This window comes from Gigantopelta aegis, chromosome 8 (genome assembly GCF_016097555.1).
Source record: "Gigantopelta aegis isolate Gae_Host chromosome 8, Gae_host_genome, whole genome shotgun sequence".
In the NCBI taxonomy this organism is placed as follows: domain Eukaryota; kingdom Metazoa; phylum Mollusca; class Gastropoda; order Neomphalida; family Peltospiridae; genus Gigantopelta; species Gigantopelta aegis.
The window spans coordinates 13,628,227-13,647,230 of record NC_054706.1 but is presented as its reverse complement, the minus strand read 5'-3'; the positions used below and the strand labels follow the sequence as shown (position 1 = coordinate 13,647,230).

General features: G+C 37.0%; 2 protein-coding genes across 2 annotated transcripts in view; one reads left to right on the top strand and one right to left on the bottom strand.

Moving 5' to 3' along the window:
• LOC121379953 lies at positions 1-11,482 on the bottom strand. Its single transcript, XM_041508646.1, has 5 exons — positions 11,397-11,482; positions 6,005-6,097; positions 1,731-4,484; positions 796-903; positions 1-279 (listed from the first exon to the last, which is right to left on the bottom strand). Exons 2-5 carry the CDS (start codon positions 6,059-6,061, stop codon positions 67-69), a joined length of 3,132 nt encoding a protein of 1,043 aa, XP_041364580.1. The 5' UTR covers positions 6,062-6,097; positions 11,397-11,482; the 3' UTR covers positions 1-66.
• A 2,942-nt stretch (positions 11,483-14,424) lies between these two features.
• LOC121380090 overlaps positions 14,425-19,004 on the top strand; it is a 4,612-nt gene continuing 32 nt past the window's right edge. Inside the window, exons 1-4 of the mRNA XM_041508840.1 lie at positions 14,425-14,510; positions 15,496-16,491; positions 18,333-18,440; positions 18,835-19,004. The exon at positions 18,835-19,004 is cut by the window's right edge and continues 32 nt beyond it. Coding sequence (XP_041364774.1) covers positions 15,502-16,491; positions 18,333-18,440; positions 18,835-19,004 — 1,268 coding nt within the window. The 5' untranslated portion in view covers positions 14,425-14,510; positions 15,496-15,501. The remainder of the gene's footprint in view (positions 14,511-15,495; positions 16,492-18,332; positions 18,441-18,834) is intronic.

The window sequence follows — 19,004 nt, the reverse complement described above, 5'->3', positions numbered from 1 at the left end:
ATAATTAAATTCTGTAGTAATAAATGGCTCTACTACTTTGCGAACAGTCTAATTGTTTAACTTCTGTTATTTTGTTGTTGTTGTTGTCGTTGCTATTTTGTTTAACAGCGGTCGGACTGTCAGTTTGATGGCCCTCTTCAAATCGTCGTCCCGAGTGGCAGACGTACACTCGTCCTGTAGGTGAGAGAGGAGTCTTGAGGACAGGTTCTGCTTCTCACACAGAAGTAGGTCTCGGTGGTGTTGCAGTACACTATGTTCCAAATTGGATTGATGGAATCTCTGAAAGAATAAATTAATTGCGTTTTGTGAAAGGAAAGCAAGACAGACACAAATAATGGAGTTATACATGCATGCACGTGCGTGCATGGGCGCGCGCACACGAGCATACTTACATTATCTTTAAGTTGCTTCCCCCACCCCCACACCTCTCTCTCTCTCTCTCTCTCTCTCTCTCTCTCTCTCTCTCTCTCTCTCTCTCTCTCCCTCTCTCTCTCTCTCTCTCTCTCTCTCTCTCTCTCTCTCTCTCTCTCTCTCTCTCTCTCTCTCTCTCTCTCTCTCTCTCTCTCCATGTATGTGAGCATATCTGAAATAGTCCCAATAACATAAGCAATATTATTATATCTTCACTGAAGGACTATGACATATTTCGCTATGGTAACTTTAGCTGCATTATCATGTATTACTATAATAGCCTTGCTTGTTTTGTTTTGGTGTTTGTTTTTGTTTCTGTTTTTGGTTTGTTTTTGTTTTGTGTTTTTCTTTCTTTGTTTCTTTTTAAATTCCACTTACACTTACCTGTTGAACTGTATGTTCATATCGTCTCTGTTTATTTCGAGACTTATCGGCAGACTTTCTGTTCTGCTCCCGTTTTCTTTCCCTTTTCCTCAGTTCAGAATACGTCATCTGTAATAAACACAAGAACCGTCTGAGACATATCCATCTTGCTTTTCGTATTTATATTCGCTGTCCTTGGCACAAGACGCAGACATCGGGGCCGTCTGTATAGGACTCTTCATTCTAACCGTTAGAACTTACTTTGGGAGAGAGCCGGTATTTTACTGTACCAGGCCCATTTGGTAATGTCAGGGTTGGGGCCCTGCAATAATTACTTACAAATAAATTTATAAATATAAATTTCTAGTTATTATATATCAAATAATATATTATATCATATTAATATTATATTCAATAACTTACCTATAATATCCATGTCACTAACCCATTTCATATTTTGATTTATATATCGTGCCACTACCAGAAACATTCCTAAATTTCATATACTTTCCTGAGTTATGTTTTAAGATATCGACTAATAAAATATTTCTACGATTAAACTACCATATTAACATATTTTCTATTTAGAATATTATCTATACTAAACGTTTTTCTTACTAGGTTCAATTTTATTTCCGAAAAAATATTTTTTCGTACTACGAAGACAAAATCCAGATTGGGCTTCTTACAAATAATAAGACGATCAGAAACACATTGAATATACAGAAACTGATATTCTAAACAAGAAAATATATTTAATATGTAAGTTTAATCGTAGAAATATTTTATTAGTCGGAAACATCTTACAATGCAGCAAACTCAGGAATGTCCCTTTAATATTAAATAAAACTGCATAATGAAGTGATAATAAAGTATTATCATCTCCATATATAATCTTTATTAACCTTTTCTGAATGAGGAAAACTAATTTAGTTATATAAAACAAATGGCATTACCTCAAAGTGAGATGGACTGAAATCGACCTGAATTTCTTCTTTCCCTTCACTCAGTCTCTTAAGTTGTATTTTCGAATTTAATTCCTCTTTGATCAGAGGCAACATACTTTTTATTTCTCGTGATTCCGAGGCAGCTTCGTGAACCTCGGGGCAAAGGGTTATCTCTTCGTCGCTGTCTTCTAAACTTGAAGATGACGGGAAGTCATAGAACGATAATGGCGACAACCTAGAAGATGAACTGTTAGCCGATTCGCTACTTGAAGAATTATTACAATCTGATTCCAGTAAAAGTATTTTCGAACTGGTCAACACTGACTTTCGTTCAGCTGGTGCACTAGCTGGTTCTGCACAGGACACACGTTTATGGCTAAATAGCTGGGAAACAGAGCTCAATGCTGATATTGAATTCGACCAAACATTGGGATTCTTCGTAGATGATACCCCATGCTCTACATACGTAGAAAAGCTGGACTTGGACCCTGATTTAGGACTGGAAGACTTGCCAGATGACACACCTGGTTGTGCACAAAGCATACATGCATTCTTAGTATCAGTATCAGTTCTTGAAAAAGCTAGTTTAGAACTTGAAACCTTGGTCGATGACGCACCTGTTTCTGCAGAAAAGGAACTTTTATATTTCGGTGAAATGGAAGTCTTTGTCGGTATATCTATTTTGTGAACGACTGGTAAAATTTGCCTCCAGATAGATGCTTCTGCATTAGACAAATGTTGATGCCTCGACGATGTCAAAATTCCTGTTGAATCTGCTTGTGGAAATGACCGCCAATTCGATGTGTATGCTTCTGCATTATACACATGTTGATGCCTCGACGATGTCAAAATCCCCGATGAATCTGCTTTTGAAATTGACTGCAAAGAAGATGCAAGTACTTCTGTATCAGGCAAATGTTTATGACTCGATGATGTCAAAATTCTTGAGGAAACTGTTTGAGAAACTAACTGCAAAGCTCGTGCAGCTCCACTAAAATTACGTGTATATTTCGAAGAAGGGATTTTCTTGCATTCCACTTTTGGTACTATTGACATCTTGTCAGTTAACAGTTCTGTTTTAGATGCACCTGTGTAAAGTGAATAAACTGTCTTGGAATCTCTTCCTGACCAAGTGCTCGCCTTCCTATTACAAGATGTATCTGAATACACAGACCTCTTTAGTAGTTCTAGTGAGGCATTTGGTGTATCTGAATGCACATACCTCTTTAGTAGTTCTGGTGAGGCTTTTGGTGTATCTGAATGCACAGACCTCTTTAGTAGTTCTGGTGAGGCTTTTGGTGTATCTGAATGCACAGACCTCTTTAGTAGTTCTGGTGAGGCTTTTGGTGTATCTGAATGCACAGACCTCTTTAGTGGTTCTGGTGAGGCTTTTGGTGTATCTGAATACACAGACCTCTTTGGTAGTTCTGGTGAGGCTTTTGGTGTATCTGAATACACAGACCTCTTTGGTAGTTCTGGTGAGGCTTTTGGTGTATCTGAATACACAAACCTCTTTAGTAGTTCTGGTGAGGCTTTTGGTGTATCTGAATACACAGACCTCTTTGGTAGTTCTGGTGAGGCTTTTGGTGTATCTGAATACACAGACCTCTTTAGTAGTTCTGGTGAGGCTTTTGGTGTATCTGAATACATAGACCTATTTAGTAGTTCTTCCAAAGCTTCTAATATACCTGAATGCACAGACCTCTTTAGTTGTCCATGTGACGTTTCTGATGTATATGAATACACAGACCTCTTTCGTTGTCCATGTGAAGCTTTTGGTGTATCTGAATGCACAGACCTCTTTAGTTGTCCATGTGAAGCTTTTGGTGTAGCTGAATGCACAGACCTCTTTAGTTGTCCATGTGAAGCTTCTGATGTATCTGAATGCACAGACCTCTTTAGTTGTCCATGTGAAGCTTCTGATGTATCTGAATGCACAGACCTCTTTAGTTGTCCATGTGAAGCTTCTGGTGTATCTGAATGCACAGACCTCTTTAGTTGTCCATGTGAAGCTTCTGATGTATCTGACTGCGCAGACCTCTTTAGTTGTCCATGTGAAGCTTCTGATGTATCTGAATGCGCAGACCTCTTTAGTTGTCCATGTGAAGCTTCTGGTGTATCTGAATGCACAGACCTCTTTAGTTGTCCATGTGAAGCTTCTGGTGTATCTGAATGCACAGACCTCTTTAGTTGTCCATGTGAAGCTTCTGGTGTATCTGAATGCACACACCTCTTTAGTTGTCCATGTGAAGCTTCTGGTGTATCTGAATGCACAAACCTCTTTAGTTGTCCATGTGAAGCTTCTGGTGTATCTGAATGCACAAACCTCTTTACTAATCCGTGTGCAGCTTCAGGTGTATCTGAATACACAGACCACTTTAGTTGTCCATGTGCAGCTTCTGGTGTATCTGAATACACAGACCTCTTTAGTAATCCGTGTGAAGCTTTTGATGTAGCTGAATGCACAGACCTCTTTAGTAGTTCTGGTGAGGCTTTTGATATTAAAAACCGTGGAATGTTGCTGTGTACAGTCACTGTGGAGGCGGATATTACAGGTGTGTTGGACAGCTTCATACTGATTGCTGGTAGCATATTAAAGTCACCATCAGTTTCAACCTTAGAGTCCAGCTGTGAAGAGTATGATGATACCACAGTCACCGAAGGCGTTGTCCAAGTATCCATCATGCTCTTGGCAGATTTGGAAGTTGGAATAGTTTTAGTAGATGTTTGCTTCGCAGGAGGCATAATCAGTTTTACTATAGTCTATGAGAAACAAAAACAGAGGAGGTTATGAGTAGAAAATACAATTGTTTTATGGTTTCGTGTGACATTTATACGACATTTGGAGAGATGCGCATCATGTGCATTTGAGAACAAGATGCCTAGGAAAGAACCCAGAGAAGGTTACGAGTAGAAAATATAATTGTTTTATGGTTTCATGGAACATTGATAAGACATTTGGAGAGATGCGTACTATGTGTATTTGAGAACAAGATGCATGGAAGGAAGGATGTATTGTCAGTAAGGGTGTATCGTCCCGAGAAGAGACAGTCCACCTGTAGAGAAAACACATGACCGTGCTTTGTGGTAGCATTCAAACTATCTCTTTCGTTGGTACAGCGATATCAACTGTGTTTGTGGTAACGGTTTTATCGTACATATTTAAGAATACCTGGATTAGGGCAGGATGAGAGCTGAAGGCAAAGGCAAAGGCAAACATCGGTCATGCAGTTAATATTATATGGAAAATGACTGATTCAGTGACCAAGAATCTTAATTCGTCACAATACAGACTCTGAAGCCAGTTTCACAAAACATCGTAAGCTTACGTCTGCGACTAGCAGTTATATCGGCCGTACGTTTACATGTGTTTGGCATCTATTTCACGCAGTAAATTATATCATTACGGAAGATGGAACATTTTTAAAGACAAAATAAAATAAAATATGTATACTTCACACTATATTAGTTGTACTGTTAGTAGTAATACGAACTGTGGTTTAGTCGTAGATTTAAGTGTACGTGCAAAACTAGGCTTATGATGTTTTGTGATATTGGGATCAGTATACTACTGTCACTGAACTAAACTACTAATATAAAACTGGAGATGCCAGTTACCCATGGCTGCCCATGGTTGAAGCTGAACCGTTTGTGCATATGTTTTTAGATGCATATGTCGTCCATAAAGATCTAATCTGTGAAGCACGCAATGCATTATTTTATATTTTAGTAGGTGAAAAACCTATTGGAAAATATGTAGTGGATGATCGACGGAGTTGGTAGCGTTCAGTTGAGACAAACACTGTGCAACGTTATGCCAGGCTCGTGTTGCAGACATATTTCTGACGGCCAAATCCAGTCAATTACCAGATTTTGTGGATTCGCCGATTTCGTAAGATTTGTTTCGATGTGATAACAGGAATCTAGTAGTACTAAACGCGACTCTTGTATTTATAACATTTTTTTTAAATAAACGAAACATGGCACTTGTAACTGATATAGCTTCTTTAAAGCACTTTAAAGGCATTTTCTTGAGAAATCTCATAATACTTTATGCTGCTATGCTACGATCGCGTAATGAATTTCCTTTCGAAGTGGGAAAATATACGAATGCATAGATATGATTTGTCAAAGTTGTTTAAAGTATCCCTTGGATTCTGTTTTGAACGATATTTGTTTCATTAATAGGTTATTAATTATTGTGGCGTCTGATTTCAACTGTAGCATCGGTTGTGTGCATATGACAGACATGCAAGTAATAAATAATAATGCAAAATTCTCACCTTGAAAAACGCTATAACGTGTTTACAAACCCTGCAGACATGTCCACGTGTCATCATTCCAGTTGCCCGGCGCTATTTTCTTTTAACCATGATCTGTAATGAAATAATTATATGTATTCAAGTACCAATATACACTATAAACAGTTACATCGAAGATTAATTCAACAGACTGACCACACATGAACCACGATGGCGAAGATAGGATGGCTCGCGGATATCTTGAATAGTGAAAACATATATCAATCCACACAAATGTTAGACAGTTTTTTCTTTTGTTTGTTTGCTTTCTTTTATTCTGTTTGTTGTTTGTTTTTTTGGGTTGTTTGTTGTTGTTTGTTGTTGTTTCTTTTTGTTTTGTTGTTGTTTTTGTTGTTGTTTTATTGGGGGGTTTTAGGGTGTGTTTTTTTTTGGGGGGTGGGGGATTTGGGGGGGGGGGGGGGTAGAGGGGGATCTTTCTTGTCTTTTGCTTTTTGTCTGAAATTGGACCCTCAAGTGGAGATTAGGCAATATATCATATATGAACTTTAAACAAAGTTTACCCCGACATTAACTAAATGTTCATGCGATCAGACGGCCGAACGTAAATCACTATTCTTTTGATATGCGAGCCAAATATATACTGGTACTTTAATCCTCTATTCCAATGTATTTTGCGGGAAAGCATGATACGACCACCCCTCCCTTTAAAAATGTTGCTCGCCTCAGTCTAGACCCCCCACACCTCCCGTCCTGACCACATCCGCATGTGATAATGTCTGGAATAGCCATTGTGTTAAAATGTTTGTTGACAGGGGCGAAGAGTGGTCTGGACCGAAGGTGGGGTGGGGTGGGGGATCGAATATGAACCTAGCGGACCTTTTTATCTATATTTGCCTTGTACACCGATATCAGACTTTCGTTTTTGAAAAACCTAGGAGTGCTAAAAATAGCACTCCTCAAAATGTTTACGAGGGGGGTGGAAATCAAACTCCTAAAAATGCAGAGAAAGGAAATATCGCACCCTTCAAAATAATCAGAATTAGAAGCAAGAGACCGAGAGTAATAGTTTCTAAATTAAATATCGTAAGGGTTATTGTTTTGTGCTTTCAAAATACATATCCTAATCCGGGCCCCACTAAATTTTGCGACAGTTATAATGTTATTATATATTAATTTTCATTTTTTACGAACCTCCCCCAAAGTTCCATTGGCATTCCGCCTCATGTCATTGCCCCCCCCCCCCCCATGGATTGTCTGGATCCGCCACTGATGAGCTTGTCTGAAAACCTTTTCACCGTGTATTCCCATCATTCTACTCACTATATTAGTTGTAATCCATGTAAAAATGTCCTTAACCATATGTCCGACGACATATAACCGTAAATTAAATGTGTTGAGTGCGTCGTTAAATAAAACATTTCCTTCATTCCATGTAAAAATGCGTAGTGATTCGTTTACAACCCTCTATCGCCGTCTGGTAGTAATGCGTAGTGATTCGTTTGCAACCCTCTATCGCCGTATTACCTAGACATGGTGCGGGGTGGTGGCGAGTTTAATATCATATTTATTACTTAGACATGGTGCGGGGTGGCGGCGAGTTTAATATCATATTTATTACTTAGACATGGTGCGGGGTGGCGGCGAGTTTAATATCATATTTATTACTTAGACATGGTGCGGGTTGGTGGCGAGTTTAATATCATATTTATTACCTAGACATGGTGCGGGGTGGTGGCGAGTTTAATATCATATTTATTACTTAGACATGGTGCGGGGTGGTGGCGAGTTTAATATCATATTTATTACCTAGACATGGTGCGGGGTGGTGGCGAGTTTAATATCATATTTATTACGTAGACATGGTGCGGGGTGGCGGCGAGTTTAATATCATATGTATTACCTAGACATGGTGCGGGGTGGCGGCGAGTTTAATATCATATGTATTACCTAGACATGGTGCGGGGTGGCGGCGAGTTTAATATCATATTTATTACCTAGACATGGTGCGGGGTGGCGGCGAGTTTAATATCATATTTATTACCTAGACATGGTGCGGGGTGGCGGCGAGTTTAATATCATATTTATTACCTAGACATGGTGCGGGGTGGCGGCGAGTTTAATATCATATTTATTACCTAGACATGGTGCGGGGTGGCGGCGAGTTTAATATCATATTTATTACCTAGACATGGTGCGGGGTGGCGGCGAGTTTAATATCATATGTATTACCTAGAATTGGTGCGGGGTGGCGGCGAGTTTAATATCATATTTATTACCTAGACATGGTGCGGGGTGGCGGCGAGTTTAATATCATATGTATTACCTAGACATGGTGCGGGGTGGCGGCGAGTTTAATATCATATTTATTACCTAGACATGGTGCGGGGTGGCGGCGAGTTTAATATCATATTTATTACCTAGACATGGTGCGGGGTGGCGGCGAGTTTAATATCATATTTATTACCCATAATTGATCTCGATTTATATCACTCAACTTGTTTTTTATTTCTCGCTCCAGCCAGTGCATCACGACTGGTACATCAAAGGCCGTGGTATGTGCTATCCTGTCTATGGGATGGTGCATATAAAAGATCCCTTGCTGCTAATCGAAAAGAGTAGCCCATGAAGTGGCGACAGCGCGTTTCCTCCCTCAATATCTGTGTGGTCCTTAACCATATGCCCGACGCCATATAACCGAAAATAAAATGTGTTGAGTGCGTCGTTAAATAAACCATTTCCTTCTTTCCTTCCTCAACTTGTTTGGTTGGCGTCCATAGAAGGTCGTAGTAAGATAATCGATGATATGTTGCAAGATATGTTTTTAAAACAAATGTGTAATAATAAATCTTTTCAATTTGTGTTTCTAAAACAGCTGGCTAATCGTTCGAACAGTTGGTCCCAAAATATATCAATACACGAGTTCATGTATATATGGACGTGTGGCCTTACGTACAATAAAATCATTGAATTGAATAGAGTATACAGTAATAGTAGCGTGGCTTACGATCTCACGATTCTATAGCAGCTCACAATATAACTTTACACTACAATACCAGGAACCCAAGGTTTCTGGCTATTTTATATTCTTGGGAAATCAAAATACAGTACCAGTTTTTGACACTGTGATTCAGGTACTCATTTAGGATCAAATCTAATAGTATGTTTGTATGGATATATATATATATATATATATATATATATATATATATATATATATATATATATATATATATATATATATATATATATATGTGTGTGTGTGTGTGTGTGTGTGTGTGTGTGTGTGTGTGTGTGTGAGTGTGTAAATATGTGTGTGAGTGTGTGTGTGTGTGTGTGTGTGTGTGTGTGTGTGTGTGTGTGTGTGTGTGTGTGAATATGTGTGTGTATGTGTGTGTGTATGTATGTGTATGTGTATCAGTGTGTGTGTGTGTGTGTGTGTGTGTGTGTGTGTGTGTGTGAATATGTGTGTGTTTGTATGTGTGTGTGCGTGTGTGTGTGTGTATGTGTGTGTATGTGTATCAGTGTGTGTGTAAATATGTGGGTGTATGTTTCTTTGTTTCTTTGTTTGATTGATTGATTGATTGTATGTATGTATGTCTGTATGTGTGTATGTATACATGTATGTATGTATGTATGTATGTATGTATGTATGTATGTGTGTGTGTGTGTGTGTGTATGTATGCATGCATTAATGTATGTATGTATTAATGTATGTATGTATTGATGTATGAATATCTATATATTGTATGTATGTCGAGATTGACTATTACATACATAGATATTAACGCACTGGCGCAGGGAATAATTAAATCCTTTCTGGCCTCATAAATTGTCCCATGCTGTTGCTGGGACTCGAACCTGTGGCACCGATTCGCCCGCAAATTGCAAGACTAACCACGATACGCTCTGAGCTATCGAAGCTTCCATATTAATGGATTAATGGATATATGTATGCATTAATGTATGTATGTATGTATGTATTAATGTATGTGTGTATGTATTAATGGATGTATGAATGTATGGATATATGTATGTGTTGATGTATGAATATATAGTATATTGTATGCATGCTAGTACGTAGATATTAACTCACTGGCGCATTATTTAGGGCCTCACAAATTACCTCATGCCGTTGCTATGTATGTAGTAACGTACTTAAGTATGTGTATCGTTTAAGCAATGAAAAACAAAAATAACTAAATGAAGCCGCATATACTAGTACATTTGACATGTTTAATTATTTACATTTGTCATGGCGGTGAACTCACCATTCAAGTACGTTTTAGGAGTTTAAATTGCCCCGTTTATGCAGATCCGTTTACATCAGAACAAATTTGAATAGCCTAATACGCGTCTTTTCTATGAGATCTACGCCCTACCTGACCCAGAAAAATGCTGAATCCTCCAGATATATCTGCTGCAGTGTGACGCAAACATTCCTTTCATTTTAGAAGTGAATGCCTGGTTTTCTTCCAAAAATGGAGTTGGTTACTTAATGGGGCAGGGGCATTCAAAAAAAAGAAGGAAGGAAGGAAATGTTTTATTTTACGACGCACTCAACACATAATATTTACAGTTATATGGCGTCGGACATATAGTTAAGGACCACACAGATACTGAGAGACGAAACCCGCTGTCGCCACTTCATGGGCTACTCTTTCCGAATAGCAGCACGGGATCTCTTTATGCACAATCCCACAGACAGGATAGTACATACCACGGCCTTTGTTACACCAGTTCTGGAGCACTGGCTCCCCCCCCCCCCCCCAAAAAAAAAAAAAAAACCCAAACATTTTTGGCACTCTGTTGGCTGGGGGGAGGGAAGCTGGTGGGTAATTCATATCATAAAATACGTAATTGTTTTTAGCTATGATATATATGTATTTCGCATTTATTTTCTTCTTAAAGTAGTTTCATTAAAGTCTAAAGGTCTAATAGTACAATAATATCCTGTTATGTTATCCAAACCAAAATGGTTGCAGCGTTTCTTTCGTCACATAATATCCACTTTACTATCTAGTTTACGTTTCACCGATACCCAGATAGAAAAACAGCGGTAGGCGTATAACGTATATTATGTATTATGTAGGTCTACAACTTTGCTCTATTGTGTTCAATAAGGATTTGTTACACCCTCTGTCTATTTGTACATATTCGTGGCTCATCCACACGTTAAGATTAAAGTAAACAACTGATCAAATTTGCATACTAGCATTACTCTTTTCATAAACGGAATACCATTCTTTTAATAAATTAAGAAATGGCCTAGTTAAGCAAAATCCATACGCGAAGCGCGAAGCCTACGCGCCACACATTTCTGAATCATAGCTAAAAATAGAATGGTAGTTGATAGCAATCACGTACATAATAAAAAGATATATGTCCGCCCAACTTGTTAAGCTGCACATCTTACCTTTTGTTTGCCAGTTGCACTCGATTGGACAGCATGTATATTTCCCAGCTTCAATTATTGCTCAAAAACTATGAAACTGCATAGCATTTCTAAATATTTCCTGCGGGAAAACCCCTGTTGCCAAACATAGTCTAAAGTAGCTATTTGTATTTAATACTTATTATCTCTCTTTCAAGGTCTAAATTGCACAAATGTAATGTATATAAAATGCTTGCAATTAAAATGTTTTACATTTTTTACATTGCATCAAATGCATATTTTAAAAATGTAATGTTCTGACTTTAAAAGCATATTGTTAAATATTTAATCATTAAAGTAATATAGAGTTAGTTTAAACAACAAAAACAACAATACCAACAACAAAACGTTTCTTATTGGTTTCATATATATGCATACATTTGTATTTGTATTATAAAACTATATTTTGTCATAATTTTACCAACTAATAAATTAATCGTTTACGTATATGGGTCGACACATTTTCCAGAGAGAAAAAACACCGTTTGGGGAATCCCCAACTTATATAGCAAATAGCCACGCAAGCATCGCCTATGTTGATCATGTCACCAGACAGAGGTTGACGTGTACTATAATTTATATTTCTAATAATTGTAGGTATTGATGCATTCAATTAATGTTGTACCATTTAAATGTGTTGTCCATAATGTCGATGTTAACAACCATTGTCTGGCTTTCTTTAGCTGAACTTTTAACAAACATGATAGGTTGAACGATGTAGGCATCGCCTAGAATGCCAGCCTTTAAAAAAAAAATCTTCTTTTTTTTAAAAATATTTATTGTTATTTTATTTATTTATTTATTTACTTATGTTATGTTTGTAGGCGTGTGTGCAGGAATTTTAGCAGGAGTGAGTTGGTCTAGAATGGTGAGCAAAGTTTATAGGAGGGGTCAAAACATGCTCCCCCTTGAAAATGTATTGAAAAAAAATTCTCGAACGGGGGGGGGGGGGGAGGTTCGACCCCCGAAACCCTCCCATGCATACGCGCCTGGTTTGTTATCCTTTCTTTCTTGCGTTCTTCTTCTTATTTTTATTATTTATTTATTTATTTATTTATTTATTTATTTATTTATTTATTTGATTATTTTATTATAATTATTATGATTATTATTATTATCGTTGCGGTTCTAATTATTAACAAAATATTGTCATAATATTTATGTACTATTTCAATGGCATGGTTACTAAAATAAATGTAGTAATTTATAGACATTCGTACAAAGTGTCTGTTTGATATACCAGTCGTGGGGAACTGGTTGGGACGTGGGATCGGATGTGGAAAGCACTCTTCTGAATGCATAAATGAATGAATGAACAAATGAATGGAGGAATGAATGAATGAATGAATGAATGAAATGGAGGAATGAATGGTTGAATGAATGAATGGGGGAATGAAGGAACGAATGAACAAATGAATGAATGAATGAATGAATGGCCACACCCCAACACGCATGAAAATCGGCTAAATGATTGTCAGTATTTATCTTAGCTGGGCCGTATCAGGCGCGGATCAATATTTTTTTATATATAAGAGGGGCCCAAAACCCGTTGTTTCTAAAACTAGAATTTAAAGGTTCTTGATGGACGGGATAAGTTGGCATTTTGCTGTGTATTCTGTAATATATATTGTTTGGCCAAAACTAGGGGGCTGGGCCCATTGGGCCCTGCGTACAAAGAAGGACGGGGGTTCAGTGACACCCTCACAAAAACACAGACAGACAGACAGAGACAGATAATATATCAACGTCTCACCTTATGTACATCAAAGATTTTCAAAATAAATCAAACAATAAAGTACATAAGCAATTCCTTATGGAATTATAAGAGACAAGTATGTACAATTTAAAAAATAATAATAATAATACTAATGTATATATAAAAAGTCTCTGCGACGTTGTAAAATATAAAAACAGGTTTTGGCTGTTACAAAAAAAGATAAAAATTTGTTTTGTGTAACGACACCACTAAAGCACATGCAAAAAAACACAAGTATTTTTCAGGCGCGTGTGCAGAGGGGGTTTGTGGACACGCCTACTCAAAGCATAAAGCATTGTAAATATATTTTCCGTTGAAGCATGCCCCCCCCCCCCCACCACACACACACCAACTCCCACTAGGAATTTCGCTCACCCTAGTCTAGACCCACTTGCATAATGTCCTGCACACGCGCCTGTTTTTTGTTATTGTTTATTAGTTTAAAGGGCCATTACCAGGAGAAGCCCCTCTACTACTGTGCTCTGGGGGGGGGGGGGGGTTTAGATGGTTTGTACTGCCACCCAACTTATTGTAAGCTGGGTACGGCCCTGCCGAGGACTATGAGCTTTACTGATAGCCAAGTAGTGCTAACTTAATGGATTGACGTGTCACTTGTTTCGCTGGGAATTTCCCCGTGGACCGCTGCCAACATAACTAATGTTATTGCCGCGACATGTATACATCCATACATCCACATTTGACTCACAATTGTTACATTCTGTTACATTGTGTTACATTATGGTTAAGCTTGGGTGCACATTTTATATACAAGTGAATGTATGATAAATGAGCGTGGATTTATATAGAGATCATAGAATATTGGCAATATTTCAATCATTATCATAATATATTTAATGTATATATGTTTTTGTTGTTTTGTTGTTGGGGTGTTTTTTTATGTAACAGAAATTAATACTGTGTGTTATTATTTATTAGTTTTTCTTGTGGAAATAAATTAATATGATAGAGCTTTTGTTAAACATTTTCTCCAATTAAAATCTATGTATACACCCGCCCTCCCTCAAGTAAACCCCACTTCGAATACTGGTCTGATGCGCTTTAATTTACATTTAAAAAAACATACCCGCAGACCCAAAGGAAAATACAAGCTGACTCTCGCAACATCTAATAATTTATGAAAAACATATTATGTTAAAACAATGGCTTTAAGTGATAGTTTTAAATCTCAGTTGTTGTCTATAGTTAGAAAATGGGACTTTCCCATTGTAAAATCACCGTGTAAACTAAACTGACTGACAACTTCGGAATATTTTTCTCAGGAATGGGTTTGATATACTAATTTGCATACTGACCAGCCAGATGTACTCTAAAGAAGAAAGGTAACAGGTGTAATTTAAACAATATGTACATATTATAAACACGAGTATAGCGTTAGTGCATCTATTTTTAGCAATGAGTCATGAAGCAAAAACGTTCGCAAACGTATTGAATTGTATTAATTTGATTAGCTTTTCCCATTTTCTTGGACATTTAGTTTTGTTAATTAATATATGAACATACGTGGATACATAAATATAAAGAAAACTAACCAATAAAGGCTAATTAGAATGTATTTATTTATCACACAGAGGTAGTCCTGTAGTTATCATCGACAACGTGACATAGGCCTCATTGGCATTAGTAATTTATTTCGCCATTGCATTCTGTGACTGAAAACACTTTTCACAGTTCTTAATATTTAATACTTAAAAGCTTATTTCATTTATTTATTTATTTATTTATTTTTACTTTAATTTTGAACACTATTGTTATTATTACTGGTAGTAAAATTTGACGTATTTGTCGCTCGAATTAGGCTTAAGTGAAGATTGCAAATATTTATTTATTTATTATTTTATTTTATTATTTTTATTTTATTTTATTTTATTAAAACTTTTATTATTATTTTTTTTAATGTAATTATTTATTTATTTACTTGTGCGTGTGTGTGTGTGCGTGCATGCGTGCGCGTACACATTTAACCACACTAATAAATAAAAAATACAACTAATAACTTCGGCTTAAAAGTTTTATTTCAGATTCACTGACCCTTGTTTTTGTGTTTTGTATATTTTCTGTTTTACACAAATTGCATTTGAAGCTAAAGTACAAACAGCCAGATAACCAGAAATGAACTTGATTTATCAAAATGTATAATTTAAATACGTTGTACACAAGTAATGTGTAATTTAACGGTAAAAAAAACCCTGCAATAACTAAGCATTATTTAAACTGCCAACTAACTGTGGTCTGTGCCTTTAATTTGTGAATAAACATACTAATGCTTCTATATATTTCTATATATTATTTTGTTTCACTCCTCAGACTAGGATGGAAGTATTGATATTTGTGGTGTTGGGAAGCTGTGCCATGATACACACTAGGAAAAGACCAGTGACGTCACAATCTGCCCTTGGTGTATCTGATCCAAGGAGTTCGTCTGCTCTTGGCAAGTCAACAAAGAGGTCGCTTATTGAGTTTGTTGGAGCCCAGGATGAAGTCGACGGTGTTGGGTGTTCTCGGTCCGAGTCTGGTTCCAACTACCCCAGTCAGTTGACGGACACACAGCTATATGAATTTGATAGTGACGTCATCGCCAGATCATCTAGTATTTCGACTGAGTCGGTTTTTTCGGAATCAGATTTTTCAAGTCTAGAAACCACTGACATGGGTTACTGCAGCATGCCACCATTATCCTCCAATGTGACTAGTGTGACGAGTCCAAAAACAGCCAACGTATCTTCGACCAGTATCAACCCTGTTTGGCCTGAAACTGGCGAAAATGAAAGGTCAAGCCCCTTATCAACGCACATGATTTTTCCAAAGAGGATAGATGTGTCCTCGGATAGGAAAACATCTTCAAGCTTAAAAACAGATAATATACCTTCGACTTTAATAAATTATTTGTGGTCTGGTTATGAAGAAACTGAATTGAATAGATATTCGAGTTTTGAAACCACAATGTCACCTTTGTCTTTGAACAGAATAGATCGTTCAAGCCCAAATATAACCAGGTCCTTGACGTCATATTCGTGGTTCAGTCCTGACGAAAGTGAACTGACAAGTTCTTCTTCGAGTCTGGGATCAGTGATGGATTCCATAGATAAGATATCTTCATCCATTGAGACACTGGCTTTCTCCAGTGCACAAAATACCGATGACGAAATGACACCTGAAATAAACAAAGCTGCGTCAGAGTGCAGAAAAAGGCAGAGCATTCTACCTCTGCTGAAACAGGAATTAAAAACTAAAATTCAACTTAACAGACTCAGAGCAGGGAAAAAGGAGTTGCAAGTTGATTTTACTCCTTCCAAATCCAAGGTAACGGAATTGATGCAGTCTATAATGCCGTCCTATCTATCTATCTGTCTGTCTGTCTGTCTGTATGTCTGTCTGTCTGTCTATGTATCTATATATGTATCTATCTATCTATCTATCTATCTATATATCTATCTATCTATCTATCTATCTAACTATCTAACTGTCTGTCGGTGTGTTTGCTGTCTATCTATCTCTGTTTATCTATCTATCTATCTATCTGTCTATCTATGTGTGTATCTATCTATCTTTGTCTATCTGTCTATATGTGTATGTGTATGTGTATGTTTGTGTTTTGTTTATGTATATGTATATATATATATATATATATATATATATATATATATATATATATATATATATATGTGTGTGTGTGTGTGTGTGTGTGTGTGTGTGTGTCTGCGTATGTGTGGTGTGTGTGTGTGTGTGTGTGTGGTCTCTTTCTCTCTCTCTCTCTCTCTCTCTCTCTCTCTCTCTCTCCCTCTCTCTCTCTCTCTCTCTCTCTCTCTGTGTGTGTGTGTGTGTGTGTGTGTGTGTGTGTGTGTGGTTTGTGTATACGTGTGCGTATGTGTTTGTGTATGTATGTGTGGTGTGTGTGGTGTATATGTGTGTGTGGGGGGGGGGGGGGGTAAGTGACATCTACACCCAGATGAAGTAGACAGAGCGATGAATCGATGGGTTAACGTGTGGTTGGATGTAGATAATCACTTAGAAAACTGGAAAAGAAGCAACAAATTAACTTCAGGATTAATTGTAAATCTGTGATGCATGTACGGGTCAATATCAAAATTGGTAACATTTTGTGTCCCGGCTCTAAAATTATATTATAAAATATATATATTTCCCAATTTTTTCACAGAATATTACTTTGACATCAGTGTACGAAACCACACATATTTATAATACATTTCGAACATTAGTTTTAAAAAACATCAGTATTTTATTTCAGAAATTATGCCGAAATCTCATGTCCCTTGCAAGGGGTGAAGTTATATAAAGTTTAATATTGTGTTAAAAATATATATTATTCTTTAACCGTTTCTGCATAAATGTAAACATGAGAAGTAATAATACTGTGCTATTATACTTTATTTTTGATAATTATATTTTAGGAATTTTTCACTAAATATGTGTGTCTCTTATATGTATGTCCATACTGTTACCTCCATCATAAAATGTTCATAATTGGTGCTCCATGAACTTGACCTGGTTGTACTTCCTACAAAGGATCTTCCACTTTCTGTCTTATCATTTGAATGTGGCCTTAATTCAGTAACTTGGACCAGAAGACACAATATTTTGAACAAGTAAGTATATTTCTTTGCGTACAAATTTTGAGCATTCATACTGTTACTGTCTTAGCATATGTCAAAATTAGAAATTACATTTTAAAACATTTAAGGAAATTATGTTGTCTAAGAGCACACCATGTACTGACCAGGCATTCTACATTTAACCTTGACCTTGTGTACATAATTGCTAAAATATTCTAAAATTGTCCTAACTGTTATAGTCCATACTGTTACTTCACCCTTGCAAGGGACATAGATTTTCGCATGATTTCTGAAATAAAATACTGATTTTTTTTTTAAACTAATGTCTGAAATATATTACAAATATGTGTGGTTTTGTGTACTGATGTCAAAGTAATATTCTGTCAAAATTGGGAAATAATATAATTTAGAGCCGGCACCCAAAATGTTACCAATTTTGACATTGACAAGTACAAGCGCGCATACACGTTATAGAAAGGCATGCATTAACAACCATCTACACCGTATGATCGTTTAACAATAAGCTTCGGCTGTGTTGTAGTGGACTTGTATTAACATCTGTTTCTGTAGATGACATTTGAAGAGTTAACGAAAAGAGAAAGAAGGCGGGAACAAAACCGAATGTCTGCTCTGAGATCTCGAATCAGACAAAAACAAAACGAAGAAGATGTGGAAAAAGTGGGTCTGCTATTATTGCTACATTTTTATCATCGTCATCATCATCTTCATCATCAGCATCATGATTATTATCACCACTAGCAGCATCATCATCACCATCACCATCAGCATCGTCACCATTATCACATCTTCATCATCATCACCATCATCATCACCTCCACCATCATCATCATCATCACAAACACATATACAAACACAAATACACATACACACACATACACATACACCAAACACACCACACCAAACACACACACACACACACACACACACACACACACACACACACACACACACACACACACACACACGGTCAGGCAGAAACACATAATTATACAATATTTAAATATTTAACTCATTGTGATTTTGTTCAAAAGCTGTTGTACCATTTATTCAGAGGTATGAAGAAATTGAACGCGAGCATACCAGCCTGCTACATGAACGCAATTCGCTTGAGGAGGAGAAAACCTTTCTAAGAACCCAGCTTGTCAACCACCTGTGTCACGGTTGCCAGTTAGACAGACGAGACGACGATCTTAGAACGATGAAGTCGTCACGAGTGGCACA